Here is a 15,331-nt window from a genome sequence, read left to right as displayed (position 1 = left end):
ATCGGAGGTGCGGGGGAAGGACAACAAACTAAGCACAAAAGCAGTTCTAAAGAAATTAGTTTAAAATCTAGATTTCAAAGTGCATCGCTTGCAGTGGCTTCCCGGTATGGCGGCAGAAGCGCATCTGAAAGCGCGCGATGCGGTGGCCATCTTTGTTTGATGGTCAGCCAAAAGCCGCCGCTGCGACGATGCGCGGAGTTTGCATGATGGTCCCTGCTCCACTTGAAGCCTTCGTGACCGCAGGAATCCATGCTCTTTGGTTCTTTCGGTAAAGTCACGTGGGTAGAACAAATAATACACCACGACGTTTCGATCGCAACACAAGCGTCCGTCTTCAGGTGAGAGTGGGGGTGGGGGGGAGACGGGGTGGGGGTGGGGGGAGAACGGGGTGGGGGTGGGGGGAACGGGGTGGGGGTGGGAGGAGACGGGGTGGGGTGGGGGTGAGAACGGGGTGGGGTGGGGGGAGACGGGGTGGGGGTGGGGGAGAACGGGGTGGGGGTGGGGGGAGACGGGGTGGGGGTGGGGGGAGAACGGGGTGGGGGTGGGGGGAGAACGGGGTGGGGGTGGGGGGAGACGGGGTGGGGGGGGGGGAGACGGGGTGGGGGTGGGGGGAACGGGGTGGGGGTGGGGGGGGGTGGGGGTGGGGGGGGGGGGGGGGAACGGGGTGGGGGTGGAGAACGGGGTGGGGGTGGGGGAGAACGGGTGGGGGTGGGGGAGAACGGGGTGGGGGTGGGAGGAGACGGGGTGGGGTGGGGGAGAACGGGGTGGGGGTGGGGGGAACGGGGTGGGGTGGGGAGAACGGGGTGGGTGGGGGAGACGGTGGGGGTGGGGGAGAACGGGGTAGGTGGGGGGAGACGGGGTGGGGGTGGGGGGAGAACGGGGTGGGTGGGGGGAGAACGGGGTGGGGTGGGGAGACGGGGTGGGGGTGGGGAGAACGGGGTGGGGGTGGGGGAGACGGGTGGGGGGGGGGGAGAACGGGGTGGGGGTGGGGAGAACGGGTGGGGGTGGGGGGAGAACGGGGTGGGGGTGGAGACGGGTGGGGGTGGGGAGAACGGGGTGGGGGTGGAGGGAGAACGGGGTGGGTGGGGGGAGACGGGTGGGGGAGAACGGGGTGGGGGTGGGGGAGACGGGGGGGGGGGTGGGGGGGGGGGGGGTGGGGGGAGACGGGGTGGGGGTGGGGAGACGGGGTGGGGGTGGGGGAGAACGGGGTGGGGGTGGGGGGAGACGGGGTGGGGGTGGGGGAGACGGGGTGGGGGTGGAGGGAGAACGGGGTGGGGGGTGGGAGAACGGGGTGGGGGGAGAACGGGGTGGGGTGGGGAGAACGGGGTGGGGGTGGGGGGAGAACGGGGTGGGGTGGGAGAACGGGTGGGGTGGGGAGAACGGGGTGGGGGAGACGGTGGGGGAGAACGGGGTGGGGGTGGAGACGAGGTGGGGGTGAGGGGAGAACGGGGTGGGGTGGGGGGAGACGGGGTGGGGGTGGGGGGAGACGGGGTGGGGGAGGGGAATGAGGCGGTGAGGTGGGGGTTGGTAGAGGAGCAGCCCTGCAGTGGCTGTTCACGCCACTGCTGCGGAGGGGCCTCCTCCTCGTCCACTCGACTGGGAGCCCGGGAGAGCTCCTCCACAATGGTATTTTCTGCCTGACTCTACTACGCTGGGAGTAAACCACACTTTACCCCACCGGCAAACCCATGCCCTCACCAGTAACCCACAGAATGACTATAGGATATAGGATAGGCGTAAGGGCGGTTTAGGAGTGATGCCGAATGCGAGTGATATTGTGTCGTGGTGAGGTTGGGTGGCTGGTGAATAGGGGCTGAGGCTGGAGTGGGGCCACGGTCGTGCCTTCCAATGCTTGTGAAATGTGGACCCCCCCTAATGGAACATCTGCGCCGGTTAGAAACATTCAGGCTGGCATGCCTACGATCTATCCTGGGCTTAATCAGGCTGAATTGTGCGAGCTCACAAATCCTTAAAATATCTGGACACATTCCCATCAGTGAGCTCCTCCGGCAGGCACGGCTGCGTTGGTGGGTCATGTAGCCCGCATGCCCAGCCACCGCATGCCCAAGCAGCTTCTGTTTGGCCGCATAGAGGGGCCTCAACGTGCACGACATGGGCTGGAGAAGAGATGGCGCTGATGCGGTACGGGAGGATGTGGAGCTGAGTGAACTTGCCGACGACTGATACCAGCGGTGTCAGGATCGACCTCTGTGGAGGAGGCTCGTGAAGGACGCTGCTACTGGGAAATTGGAGGAAGTCGCCCTCCAGCAATAACGGAGGGCAGAGGAGCGACGCTCACAACAATGAGCGGAGCGCCAGGCGAATACAAGTCAGGAAGTTGTCACAGTAGGGGATACAGCTGGTGTGCATATCAGTCAGCTAACCCATGGCACCTGGGTCTGTCCCGAGACCTGGAGGAAGGGCCTTTGCTATTGAGGCCCCCCAAGGTCTGGAATGCAATTGGCAATAAATTGCAACTTGAATCACTACCTTTGAGATCTTCACTCAAAACCGCTCTAGAGGAGTTGTACACCCCTAGCTGACACTGCTATTCAGTGGCCTAAAATCAAATGTTTTCGTTCCGGATGACCGCTACAACGTATGATCTTGTGTTTTGATTTAGTGTGCTGATCTTTAAAGGTGCATTGAAACATTTTTATACTCCTACTGATGCTCCTGCTGTTGTGGAGAGTGACTCGTGCAGCCAGCTATGGCTGCAGTGTTTGGTGGTACATGTTGTTTATGTCGTTTATTGTGAAATTTCGGTCACAGTTCCTATGATCACTGTTACATTGCTTATGGCTTTATTTTGGTGATTTAGAAACGTTTTTTGTTTTGGCCATGTTTGTTTGTTGTAGTACGGAGTTAGAATGATGGCTTTAATCTAAGTTGTCTTGTGGTTGTTGTTGTTTGACTTGCATCCCACTGGGATTTTTGCACAGCGTTGGTGTACCCTGCTTTTTTTCTGGAAGACTTTGCAGTTTTTTCCTGGATTTTTCTGCTTGCGCATAGTCACATAGTCACTTTAAGATGTTTTCTTGTTCATGTTTTAGTTTTTTGTTTGTTGCGGTTGCACCCGATTCAAGAGCCGAATGGCTCACAGGGCGATACCAAATACATGAAACTGAAACTGTCAGCGAGTTTTTGACACTTGACGTGGCCTCAAAGTGCACCTCGCCTGGCACAAGCACCGTGGTGACGTCACCGTCACTAAGTGGCGACTGGCGGCTGTGTTGGTACGAGCTGGGTGGGGGTGAATAGGAGTGAGGCTTAGTGGGCGGATAGGTGGTTGAGGCACGCGGAAGAGGGCACGGAAGAGCTACTGTTCAATCCCCGCTCTCCGTCCTCTCCGCGCCCACTCGGCCGGTGACGCCGCCGCTCCGGGAGCGCTCCTCTCGCCGCTGCTGCCACCAAACTCCTTGGCCCGCACGCCACAGCGGTGGGGGTGGTGGGGGTGGTGGTGGGAGTGGTGGTGGGGGTGGGGGTGGTGTTGGTGGGGGCGGTGGTGGTGGTGGGGGTGGTGGTGGAGGTAGGGGTTGGTGGTGGGGGCGGTGGGTGGTGGTGGGCGTGGTGGTGGGGGTGGAGGTAGGGTTGGTGGTGGGGGTGGTTGGGTGGTGGTGGTTGGGGTGGTGGTTTGGGTGGTGGGGGTCGGGGTGGGAGTGGTAGGGGTGGTGGGGGTGGGGGTGGTGGGGGTGTTGGGGGTGGGAGTGGTGGTGGGGGTGGTGTTGGTGGGGGCGGTGGTGGTGGTGGGGGGTGGGGTTGGTGGTGGGGGTGGTGGAGGGGGGGGTGGTGGGCGTGGTGGTGGAGGTAGGGTTAGTGGTGGGGGTGGTTGGGGTGGTGGGGGTCGGGGTGGGGGTGGTGGGGGTGGTGTCGAGGAGACCCCTAGGAGGAGGGTCGCCTGCTGCCGGGGCTGTTCACTCCCGCGGGGTCACTTCTCGCCTCCAGTTGATTGACGTGGCGAGCATCGGGCGTTGTGCGGCGTCTACCGGGGTGCGTCACAGGGCAGCCGGGGCAGCTCTCGCTGAACCAGGGCTTTGGAGCTCTGCTCCCGGCGCTCGGGCTAAGTGAGAGCCGACCTCGTGAGGAGCGCGTGTCGGGTCCGGTGACTCTGCGTCTGTGGTCGGCGTGCTGGTGACGGGATAACGGCGAGTGGCGCGGGGCGAGGGTGGGTGGGTGAGTCGCGGGTTGGGACGTGAGTTCGCGCTCTCCTCGGGGTGAGTCGGGCTCAGCCGAGGCAGGGTCCCGGGGCCGAGGCGGTGCCCTCTTCGTCATCCTCCGTCGCTCGCCCACAGCTGCCACTCGGAGGACACTTCTCGGCGATGTGCAACCGGCCCGACTTCAAGGTGGTCCTCCTGGGAGACGTCAGCGTGGGGAAGACGTCGCTGCTGCGGCGCTACACGGAGCGCCGCTTCGAGGACACCGTCAGCACCGTGGGGGGCACCTTCGTCATGCGGGAGTGGGCCGGGCACACGGTGGCCCTGTGGGACACGGCAGGTGCGTCACCTGCGGTGGGGGCACCGGTGGGTGGGGGGACGGGGAGCGTAGTGGTTAGCGCTACGAACCCGCGAACCGAGTTCGATTCCCGCTCACGGCCAACACCATTGATGATTATCTGAACCGGTCCTGGTCCTCCCCTACGTCGGCTCAACCTCAAATGAGTCCCTAGTGCGGTGTGTAACAAACATCGCCACTGGAGAGACAATGGCGGCTTCGCGTGGGGCTGGCCACCCACCCCCTCGTGCTTGCGAACAGCACTTGCCCCCACAGTCTGTTCAGGCGATACGGGGGATCTTTGTCTTTGAGGAGCGTCTCCTCCTCCTCGGTCTGCCGGTGGAGTTTCCCTCCCCCTCCCCCAATAGGATTCTGATTGTGCTGTCAGCGTTGCGTCATGTTAGAGAACGGCCCGCAGAAAAATATGTCATAGAGCTACCTTCGAGATCTCTTCTCAGTGGTCTCTGTCCCACAGTATGGGGCAGTTCTTTCCCACCCGCTCCGTCGTGTGAGTCAACCCTGATATGTTAATTCTCAGAGCCAAATGAAATGCGGACCCCAATGTAATGTGGTGAGTCATCGGTGAGTGGGCTGGGATAATCAGCTCGTGACCACACTTGAGAACCCGGTGCAATAATAACTCAAGTCATTGTGTCGATATGTCTCAATGTAAGCCTATGGGCCTCCTCTGTGTGCGCGTATGGGTCTCGATGAGTCGAAAGGTCTCTTTGTGGGTCTGTGGGTCTCTATGTGGGTCCATGGGTCTCTATGTGGGTCCATGGGTCTCTATGTGGGTCCATGGGTCTCTATGTGGGTCCATGGGTCTCTATGTGGGTCCATGGGTCTCTATGTGGGTCCATGGGTCTCGATGCGAGTCACTGGTAACCAGGCTGACACCATCAATGTGTTGCTATACTTGAGAATCCGGTTTAATGACGGGCAGTGGCCAAAACCTGGATTCGTCCTCTGACCTCTGCACCACCGGCCACCCGGGCGCCAAGCGGCTTGAGCCGAGATTTGTCTCGGAGCCACACATCCGAGTATATATGGTGTGTGGCTCTGAAGAAAGGCATGCCTATGCACGAGTTTCAATTCCGCTCAAAGGCTGACGACCCCGTCCTCCCAGGGTTGAGAACCCTGTGGGAAGTCAGCAATGGCTTTCCTATGCAGAGACTCTCCACCGCCATGGGAATGTGGAATTTTAACCTCTTTAAGAAAACGGCCGGCAGGGGTGAGATGAGACGACCACCTCCCAGAAGCTCGTTTGGATTTGAATTTATTTTGTTTATTTTTGGACGGCCACGGGCGAGGGGGGCAGGGCCGATTGCACCTCTGCGTGAGATTCCTCGCATTGCGAGGACTGACCCCAGTCCGGCATTCCTGCCGCTGCTGCGACTGCAACCCCCTCCCTCCCACTTCCACCCCCACCGGCAGCAGCAGCAGCAGCCTCTGTGGCCCAGACAGAGGGATCAGCGGGTTTCAGTTTTGCTCGGCTGCCGCCACGTCACGGGCCCGGGGCAGCGAGCACGGTGAGTGGACACAGTGCAGTGCGTGTTTGGCCGAGTGTCGGAGAGAAGGAGAGGCGGGCAAAACAACTGCCTGTTGCGCAACAATCGCCTGGGGTTTGTTCCCGACTCCCTCTCTGTGTGGACTTTATTCTCCCGCTGTTCTGCATGGACACACCCAGGGCCTGTGCAGTGTGATCTCCAGAACCTCGCTGAACCTGCACCTCCTGCTCCCCGCCGTGACCCTGCCCTGACCCCGCCCTGACCCCGCCGTGACCCTGCCCTGACCCCGCCCTGACCCCGCCCTGACCCCGATCTGCCCCCGCTCTGCCCCCACTCTACCCCCATTGTGACCTCATCCCGACCGCGCTCCCACTGCGACCTCGCAGGCAAGGAGCGGTTCCACGGACTGGGCTCCATGTTCTGCCGCGGGGCGCGCGCGGTGCTGCTGGTGTACGACGTGACGAGCCGCGCCACCTTCGCCGCGCTCGAGGAGCGCTTCCTTGGCCTCACCGACTCTGCCGACGCCGGCTGCATCTTCGCTCTCGTCGGCAACAAGGCCGACCTTCTGCCGCCGCCGCCGCCGCCGTCCCTGACCCTGCAGAGCGACGGGAGCCCCGGAGCGCTGGCGCCGGAGGAGGAGCGCCGTCGTCTGCGGCAAGTGAGCGCGGAGGAGGCTCGCGATTTCTACGGCCGCGTCCTTCGCTACCGCGACACCGTGGCGGGGAGCGCCGGTGCTGCCGGTGCTCGGCGGTCACCGCCCGCGGTCGAGCGAGCCTGCTTCGAGGCGAGCGCCAAGAGCGGGCGCGGCGTGGACGAGGCGTTTGAGGGAGTCTTCGAGATGCTGGCGCCGCGACGCCGGGATTGGTGCGGCACGGTTCCCCTGGACGATGTGGAGAAGTGCCGGGGCCGGCGGGGCGCACCCTGCGCCTGCTCCTGAGCGGCGGCGGCGGTGGTGGACTGGTGCAATGGTACGGTGCAATGTGGATACGACAACAAGAAGCAGAGTGATTTCCTTCTCCAACTAGCAGCACTGAGGCATCGGTGACCATCTCCTGTGAATGGCCCTGCGGAGCCCTTGCCAGTGGGGGAAATTCCACATTGCTACGGCGGGGATGAGTCTATCCATAGGACAACTGTTGTTGACTTTCCCACTATGTGGTACTGATTTTTATCCATCCTGCTGCGGTGATGATGGGCCGAGTCAACCCCCCAACCAAGATTTGAACTTCCAACCTTCCGATTGATGTGAGCCACCCACCCACCTTACCAAGCCGAGCCGCCAGGCCACAGTACCGCAGACGAGGACCGTGAGGGGCCTCGCCAGGGCAGGGGTGGCCCTGGGGCAGTCACGGCGATGACGCGGAGTGGTGGATGCAAGTCGAGTGGCGCCGACTCCTCGCCACCGCGTTGCTATTGCTGCCTGCCCGCTTCTCGTCTCTGGTTCCTCCTCCTGGTGTCTGTTAACTACCTCGCCTGATATGCGGAAGGTCGTGGGTGCGATCCTGACCCTGACGCCTGCTGTATATTTGGAGTTTGCGCGTCTTTCTCCCCGTGGTCGCGTGGATTTTTCTCCGAGTCCTCCGGCTTTTCCCTCCATATTTAAAAACATGTGTTTAGAGTATTTTGCTGCTATACATTTCCACATGATAAAACACTTTGTAGAGTTATAATTTTTGTACCAGGTCGCTTCTGAAAAAGAGCTTATCTGGTGAAATAAAAAGTTTATTCTCACTCTCTCTTTCCGAGTCGTCCTGTCTCTTGGAAAGCCACCCACCCACCCTTCGTGTGCCGTGTCGGCCTGCATAGGTGCTCGCCAACAGCACTTGCCCCAAAAGCCTGTTAAGGCTATGAGGGCATCGTTGTCTTTGCTGGGTGTATGTTGGGTGTATTTGTGATTGGTGTCTGTAAGCTCTGCGTGTCTTTGTCATTATCACGCATGTGTTGGGTGGGGGTTGGGTGGGGGTTGGGTGTATGTATATTGGATGTATGTTTGTGATTGGTATGGTGTGTGTCGGGTGAATGTATTTGTCTGTATATATTCTATGTGTGTGCGTGGTGTGTGTGTTGTGTGCTCAGTCCACCAACTCACAAAGATTTATCCTACATAACGATTGTCCCCTGCGCGTTATTCTGATGTGCGTTACCCCCTTGCTCCACTCAGTAAAGTACAGCCTGACGATGAGCCGTGGTGCAGCCCAGACACTGAAAATTCACTCACACCTCCTGATCACAGCACACGCAACAGCACTCACAACGATCCGTACAGCCCCCTTGTCAATCCGCTGCTGGATGAAGGCCTCCCCACGCCGTGTCATCGTAGGGGGGCTGTTTGACCATACTTCACCACGCTGGTCCATGCGGGTTGGTTCAGGAGGAGTGTAGGGGGAGGGGTTTTGGAGCGCACTCGCCGCCGGGACTTGGATGGCCGCCGCTGGTGAACTGGAGTTGACCGGTGACGAGCAGTCACAGCCATAGAGATGCTGCTCTATACTGGACGTGGTGTGCCGGGTGCGGAGTGATTTGGTGGTCTGTCGACTGGCATGAAGCCGCCCCATTCACCACCGATGTGAGAGCCGTGGCCGGGAATCCAACTGAAATCGATCGGTTCATGGTGTAGTGTACTCACTGCTGCACGATCACTCCACCCCCTGGTATATAGACAAAGATCCCCCGTATAACCTGTACAGACTGTTGGGGCAAGTGCTGTTAGCAAGCACTTCTGAAGGCTGGCAGAGCACACGAGGGGGTGGACAACCATCACCACGCCCAGTGTTTATGTTTACACATCACATCAGATACTCGTTTAAGGGGGGCCCAGGACTGGTCCAAATATTCGCCACTGTTATTGGTCGAGATCCACGAATATGAAGGAGACATCAAAGCGATAAACTCAATCTGGGCCTGACCACCAGAATGTGAAAGTTTAGTTGTTGATCTGCATCGACCTCAGCCACACGAAAGAAAGGTTGGTCGAGAGCGGGAATCGAACAACGCAGCGCTAACCACTGCACCACCGCTCCCCCCTTCCCCCGCAGGCGCGGGAGCGAACGTGTCCATTGTCTGCGGTCAGTTTCGCACCACGACCGGCACAACCGGCTCCAGCTGCAGCTGCTACTGCAGCAGCTCCAGCTGCAGCTGCAGCAGCAGCGGCGGGAAATTCCGGTTCGACAGCGACGCGGCTGGGCGGGCAGGGGAGGAGTGGCGCATCACCGCCCTCCCTGACCTCCCTGACCCCCGTGACCTCCCTGACCCCCGTGACCCCCCGTGACCTCCCTGACCCCCGTGACCCCCACCCCTGTCACCTCCCTCGGTCACCTCACAAACCGACCGCTCCGCACCCCCCCCCACCAGCGCCTCTCATCAGCTCGCTCTTCCAAACACTGGACATCTGTGAAAAAGAGCTTTATATCTCATCGGATTCCTCCTGCAGTATAAATAAAGATACCGGCAGTCTGATTGTGAACCCTAGGGGAGCACGGGGAAAGGCGGCGCAGTGGTGACGATGCTCGTTGCCTCGCATGGGTTTGATTCCCGCCTCGGGAGCCTTTCTGCGTGGAGTGTGTGAGTGTGTGGGGAGTGTGTGAGTGTGTGAGTGTGTGGGAGTGTCAGTGTGGAGTGTGGGAGTGTGTGTGAGTGTCAGTGAGGAGTGTGTGTGAGTGTGTGGGAGTGTGTGTGAGTGTCAGTGAGGAGTGTGTGTGAGTGTGTGGGAGTGTGTGTGTCAGTGAGGAGTGTGTGGAGTGTGTGGGAGTGTCAGTGTGGAGTGTGTGAGTGTGTGTGTGAGTGTGTGGGAGTGTGTGTGAGTGTCAGTGAGGAGTGTGTGTGAGTGTGTGGGAGTGTGTGTTGAGTGTCAGTGAGGAGTGTGTGGAGTGTGTGGGAGTGTCAGTGAGGAGTGTGTGGAGTGTGTGGGAGTGTCAGTGTGGAGTGTGTGAGTGTGTGTGTGAGTGTGTGGGAGTGTCAGTGTGGAGTGTGTGAGTGTGTGTGAGTGTGTTGAGTTGTGGAGTGTCAGTGTGGAGTGTGTGAGTGTGTGTGTGAGTGTGTGGGAGTGTGTGTGAGTGTCAGTGAGGAGTGTGTGTGATTGTGTGGAGTGTGGAGTGTGTGGGAGTGTGTGGGAGTGTGGAGTGTGTGTGAGTGTCAGTGAGGAGTGCGTGAGTGTGTGTGAGTGCGTGAGTGTGTGTGGAGTGTGTGTGAGTGTCAATGAGGAGTGTGTGGAAGTGTGGAGTGTGTGGGAGTGTGTGGGAGTGTGAAGTGTGTGGGAGTGTCAGTGAGGAGTGTGTGGGAGTGTGTGGGAGTGTGAAGTGTGTGGGAGTGTCAGTGTGGAGTGTGTGGGAGTGTCAAGTGTGGGAGTGTGTGTGAGTGTGTGGGAGTGTGTGTGAGTGTCCAGTGAGGAGTGTGTGTGAGTGTGTGGGAGTGTGTGTGAGTGTGTGAGAGTGTCAGTGAGGAGTGTGTGTGTGGGAGTGTGAAGTGTTGTGAGTGTGTGGGAGTGTGAAGTGTGTGGGAGTGTCAGTGTGGAGTGTGTGTGAGTGTGTGAGTGTGTTTCAGTGAGGAGTGTGTGTGAGTGTGTGGGAGTGTCAGTGTGGAGTGTGTGAGTGTGTGTGAGTGTGTGTGAGTGTGTGGGAGTGTGTGTGAGTGTGTGGGGAGTGTGTGTGAGTGTCAGTGAGGAGTGTGTGTGAGTGTGTGGGAGTGTGAAGTGTGTGGGAGTGTCAGTGTGGAGTGTCAGAGTGTGTGGGGAGTGTGTGGAGTGTGTGGGGAGTGTGTGTGAGTGTGTGGGAGTGTGTGAGTGTGAAGTGTGTGTGAGTGTGTGGGAGTGTGTGTGAGTGTCAGTGAGGAGTGTGTGTGAGTGTGTGGGAGTGTGGAGTGTGTGGGAGTGTGAAGTGTGTGGGAGTGTCAGTGTGAAGTGTGTGGGAGTGTCAGTGTGGAGTTTGTCTTCTCTCCCCCCATTCTGCGTGAGCTTCCTCTGCGTTCTCCGGCTTTCTTCCAGAGCTAAACCCACATACACAGTGGAACTGCTATTGGTCAAGGCATCACACTGCTGATAAATTACCCGCAAACGACTCAAACGGGATCACACACACGACGCGGTGCATCAGCGGAACCCTCAAGTCGACTCCAACACGCTGCTCGCCCTCCACCCATCCGCCGCCAACGCTGCAACCCTCCAGGAAGTCCTGCGAGTCGAGGAAACCAGTCGCCTTTTCATTCACTGGGACCTCAACAACGTCCCTCGTTATCGCTTGAAGTCACGCAAAGACCTTTCACTTCACCTGAATGCAAATTCAACCCCCATGAAGCTGGAGGAGTTGAGTGGAGTTCAAAATAACTCCTTGTTGTGAAAGTCCCAACGCAGAAGATCCCTGGATTTAATCTTCCACGAAGCTCATGGTTCACCCTAAATCGCATCCGCACAAACCATGGCTGCAGATGCGAAAACCTGATGCACGAATGGAAAATTAAAAACTCGAGTATTAGGCGACTGTGATCATCCAGAACAGTCCATACAACTTATAACAACCCAATGCCCGATCCACAAATACAGAGGAGACATCAGCGATGATACACAACTCCGCTTGCTCCTTCGGCGGTTATCTGGCTTGACCATCTGTAGCTGTTGCTCTGCATCTGCATCCGCCATACGGAAGAAGAAAGTGCCCGATTGGCAGCACCCTCGCCTGGGAAAGGCTCGCGACTTGGAAAGGCTTTGCGTTCCACGTCACTCCTCATTCGGGATCGTCTGTGTGTTTCTCTCGCCTGTGTGTTTCTCTCGCCTGTGTGTTTCTCTCCGTCGGTGTGTTTCTCGCCGTCTGTGTGTTTCTCTCCGTCTGTGTGTTTCTCTCCCCCTGTGTGTTTTCTCTCCCCACTGTGTGTTTCTCTCCACCTGTGTGTTTCTTAGCCTGGTGTGTTTCTCTCCGTCGGTGTGTTGCTCCTCCGTCTGTGTGTTTCTCTCCGTCTGTGTGTTTCTCTCCACCTGTGTGTTTCTCTCCCCCTGTGTGTTTCTCTCCCCCTGTGTGTTTCTCTCCACCTGTGTGTTTCTCTCCACCTGTGTGTTTCTCTCCACCTGTGTGTTTCTCCACCTGTGGTTTCTCTCCACCTGTGTGTTTCTCCCCCTGTGTGTTTCTCTCCCCCTGTGTGTTTCTCTCCACCTGTGTGTTTCTCTCCACCTGTGTGTTCTCTCCACCGTGGTTTTCTCTCCCCTGTGTGGTTCTCTCCACCTGTGTGTTTCTCTTCACCTGTGTGTTTCTCTCCACCTGTGTGTTCTCTCCCCTGTGTGTTTTCTCTCCACCTGTGTGTTTCTCTCCACCTGTGTGTTTCTCTCCACCTGTGTGTTTCTCTTCCAGCGGGTGTTTCTCTCCGTCGTGTGTTTCTCTCGCCTGTGTGTTTCTCTCCGCGGTGTGTTTCTCGTCCGTCGGTGTGTTTCTCTCCGTCTGTGTGGTTTCTCTCCACCTGTGTGTTTCTCTCCCCCTGTGGTTTCTCCTCCCCCTGTGTGTTTCTCTCACCTGTGTGTTCTCTCCACCTGTGTGTTTCTCTCCACCTGTGTGTTTCTCTCCCCCTGTGTGTTTTCTCTCCACCTGTGTGTTTCTCTCCACCTGTGTGTTTCTCTCCACCTGTGTGTTTCTCTCCAGCGGTGTTTCTCTCCATCTGTGTGTTTCTCTCGCCTGTGTGTTTCTCTCCGTCGGTGTGTTTCTCTCCAGTCTGTGTGTTTCTCTCCACCTGTGTGTTTCTCTCCACCTGTGTGTTTCTCTCCGTCTGTGTGTTCTCTCCGTATGTGTGTTTCTCTCCACCTGTGTGTTTCTCTCCACTGTGTGTTCTCTCCCCCTGTGTGTTTCTCTCCACCTGTGTGGTTTCTCTCCACCTGTGTGTTTCTCTCCACCTGTGTGTTTCTCTCCATCGGTGTTGTTCTCTCCGTCGGTGTGTTCTCTCCGTCTGTGTGTTTCTCTCCGCCTGTGTGTTTCTCTCCCCCTGTGTGTTTCTCCGTCGTTCCGTTTCTCTCCCTGGTGTGTTTCTCCGTCGGTGTGTTTCTCTCCGTCGGTGTGTTTCTCCCCGCCTGTGTTTCTCTCCGCCTGTGTGTTTCTCTCCGCCTGTGTGTTTCTCTCCGCCTGTGTGTTTCTCTCCATCGGTGTGTTTCTCTCCGCCTGTGTGTTTCTCTCCATCGGTGTGTTTCTCTCCGCCTGTGTGTTTCTCTCCTTCGGTGTGTTTCTCTCCGTCGGTGTGTTTCTCTCCATCGGTGTGTTTCTCTCCTTCGGTGTGTTTCTCTCCGCCTGTGTGTTTCTCTCCATCGGTGTGTTTCTCTCCTTCGGTGTGTTTCTCTCCATCGGTGTGTTTCTCTCCGCCTGTGTGTTTCTCTCCGTCGGTGTGTTTCTCTCCATCGGTGTGTTTCTCTCCGTCTGTGTGTTTCTCTCCGTCTGTGTGTTTCTCTCCCCCTGTGTGTTTCTCTCCCCCTGTGTTTCTCTCCATCGGTGTGTTTCTCTCCGCTGTGTGTTTCTCTCCGTCTGTGTGTTTCTCTCCCCTTGTGTGTTTCTCTCCCCTGTGTGTTTCTCTCCGTCGGTGTGTTTCTCTCCGTCTGTGTTTTCTCTCCGCCTGTGTGTTTCTCTCCGCCTGTGTGTTTCTCTCCGTCGGTGTGTTTCTCTCCGTCTGTGTGTTTCTCTCCGCCTGTGTTTCTCTCCCCGTGTGTTTCTCTCCGTCGGTGTGTTTCTCTCAGTCGTGTGTTTCTCTCCATCGGTGTGTTTCTCTCCCCTGTGTGTTTCTCTCCGTCGGTGTTCTCTCCGTCGGTGTGTTTCTCCCGCCTGTGTTTCTCTCCGCCTGTGTTTTCTCTCCGCCTGTGTGTTTCTCTCCGCCTGTGTGTTTCTCTCCATCGGTGTGTTTTCTCCGCCTGTGTGTTTCTCTCCATCGGTGTGTTTCTCTCCGCCTGTGTGTTTCTCTCCTTCGGTGTGTTTCTCTCCGTCGGTGTGTTTCTCTCCATCGGTGTGTTTCTCTCCTTCGGTGTGTTTCTCTCCGCGTGTGTGTTCTCTCCATCGGTGTGTTTCTCTCCTTCGGTGTGTTTCTCTCCATCGTGGTTTCTCTCCGCTGTGTGTTTCTATCCGTCGGTGTGTTTCTCTCCATCGGTGTGTTTTCTCTCCGTCTGTGTGTTTCTCTCCACCGGTGTGTTTCTCTCAGTCTGTGGGTTCTCTCCCCCTGTGGTTCTCTCCCCCCTGCTGTGTTTCTCTCCCCTGTTGTGTTTCTCTCCACCTGTGTGTTTTCTCTCCCCCGGTGTGTTTCCTCTCCCCCTGTGTGTTTCTCTCCCCCTGTGTGTTTCTCTCCACCTTGGTGTTTCTCTCCGTCGGTGTAGTTGCTCTCGTCTGTGGTGTTTCCTCCGCCTGTGTTTCTCTCCCCCTGTGGTTTCTCTCCGCGGGTGTTTCTCTCCGTCTGTGTGTTTCTCTCCCCCTGTGTGTTTCTCTCCGTCGGCTGTGTTTCTCTCGCCTGTGTGTTTCTCTCCATCGGTGTGTTTCTCTCCCCCTGTGTGTTTCTCTCCGTCGGTGTGTTTTCTCCGTCCGTGGTTGTTTCTCCCCGCCTGTGGTTTCTCTCCGCCTGTGTGTTTCTCTCCGCCTGTGTGTTTCTCTCCGCCTGTGTGTTTCTCTCCATCGGTGTGTTTCTCTCCGCCTGTGTGTTTCTCTCCATCGGTGTGTTTCTCTCCGCCTGTGTGTTTCTCTCCTTCGGTGTGTTTCTCTCCGTCGGTGTGTTTCTCTCCATCGGTGTGTTTCTCTCCTTCGGTGTGTTTCTCTCCGCCTGTGTGTTTCTCTCCATCGGTGTGTTTCTCTCCTTCGGTGTGTTTCTCTCCATCGGTGTGTTTCTCTCCGCCTGTGTGTTTCTCTCCGTCGGTGTGTTTCTCTCCGTCGGTGTGTTTCTCTCCGTCGGTGTGTTTCTCTCCGCCTGTGTGTTTCTCTCCGTCGGTGTGTTTCTCTCCGTCGGTGTGTTTCTCTCCTTCGGTGTGTTCTCTCCGTCGGTGTGTTTCTCTCGCCTGTGTTGTTTCTCTCAGTCGGTGTGTTTCTCTCCGTCGGTGTGTTTCTCCTCCGTCCGGTGGTGTTTCTCTCCGCCTGTGTGTTATCTCGTTCCATTCGTGTGTTCTCTCCGCCATGTGTGTTTCTCTCCGCCTGTGTGTTTCTCTCCGTCGGTGTGTTTCTCTCCCCCTGTGTGTTTCTCTCCTTCGGTGTGTTTCTCTCCGCCTGTGTGTTTCTCTCCGTCGGTGTGTTTCTCTCCGTCGGTGTGTTCTCTCCGCCTGTGTGTTTCTCTCCTCGTGTGTTTCTCTCCGCCTGTGTGTTTCTCTCCGCCTGTGTGTTTCGCTCCGTCGGCGTGTGTTTCTC

At 57.8% G+C, this 15,331-nt stretch overlaps 1 protein-coding gene across 1 annotated transcript; it reads left to right on the top strand.

Moving 5' to 3' along the window:
• Positions 1-4,197: 4,197 nt before the first annotated feature.
• LOC133357423 (ras-related protein Rab-20-like) lies at positions 4,198-7,669 on the top strand. The gene is made up of 2 exons (XM_061575349.1): positions 4,198-4,494; positions 6,386-7,669. Exons 1-2 carry the CDS (start codon positions 4,320-4,322, stop codon positions 6,934-6,936), a joined length of 726 nt encoding a protein of 241 aa, XP_061431333.1. The 5' UTR covers positions 4,198-4,319; the 3' UTR covers positions 6,937-7,669.
• Positions 7,670-15,331: the final 7,662 nt, after the last annotated feature.

The sequence above is a fragment of the Lethenteron reissneri genome, chromosome 58, assembly GCF_015708825.2.
Source record: "Lethenteron reissneri isolate LAM-NWPU_2019-01 chromosome 58, ASM1570882v1, whole genome shotgun sequence".
Taxonomy (NCBI): domain Eukaryota; kingdom Metazoa; phylum Chordata; class Hyperoartia; order Petromyzontiformes; family Petromyzontidae; genus Lethenteron; species Lethenteron reissneri.
Note: the sequence above shows the minus strand (reverse complement) of the source record. Positions and strands in the feature narration are given on the sequence as shown.

What these genes read in the sequence shown, in the direction of transcription:
- LOC133357423 (XM_061575349.1), top strand. Translation starts at nt 4,320, where the DNA reads ATGTGCAACCGGCCCGACTTCAAGGTGGTCCTCCTGGGAGACGTCAGC. An exon ending in GGCCCTGTGGGACACGGCAG is followed by an intron (nt 4,495 to 6,385) that starts GTGCGTCACCTG and finishes GCGACCTCGCAG; the next exon opens with GCAAGGAGCGGTTCCACGGA.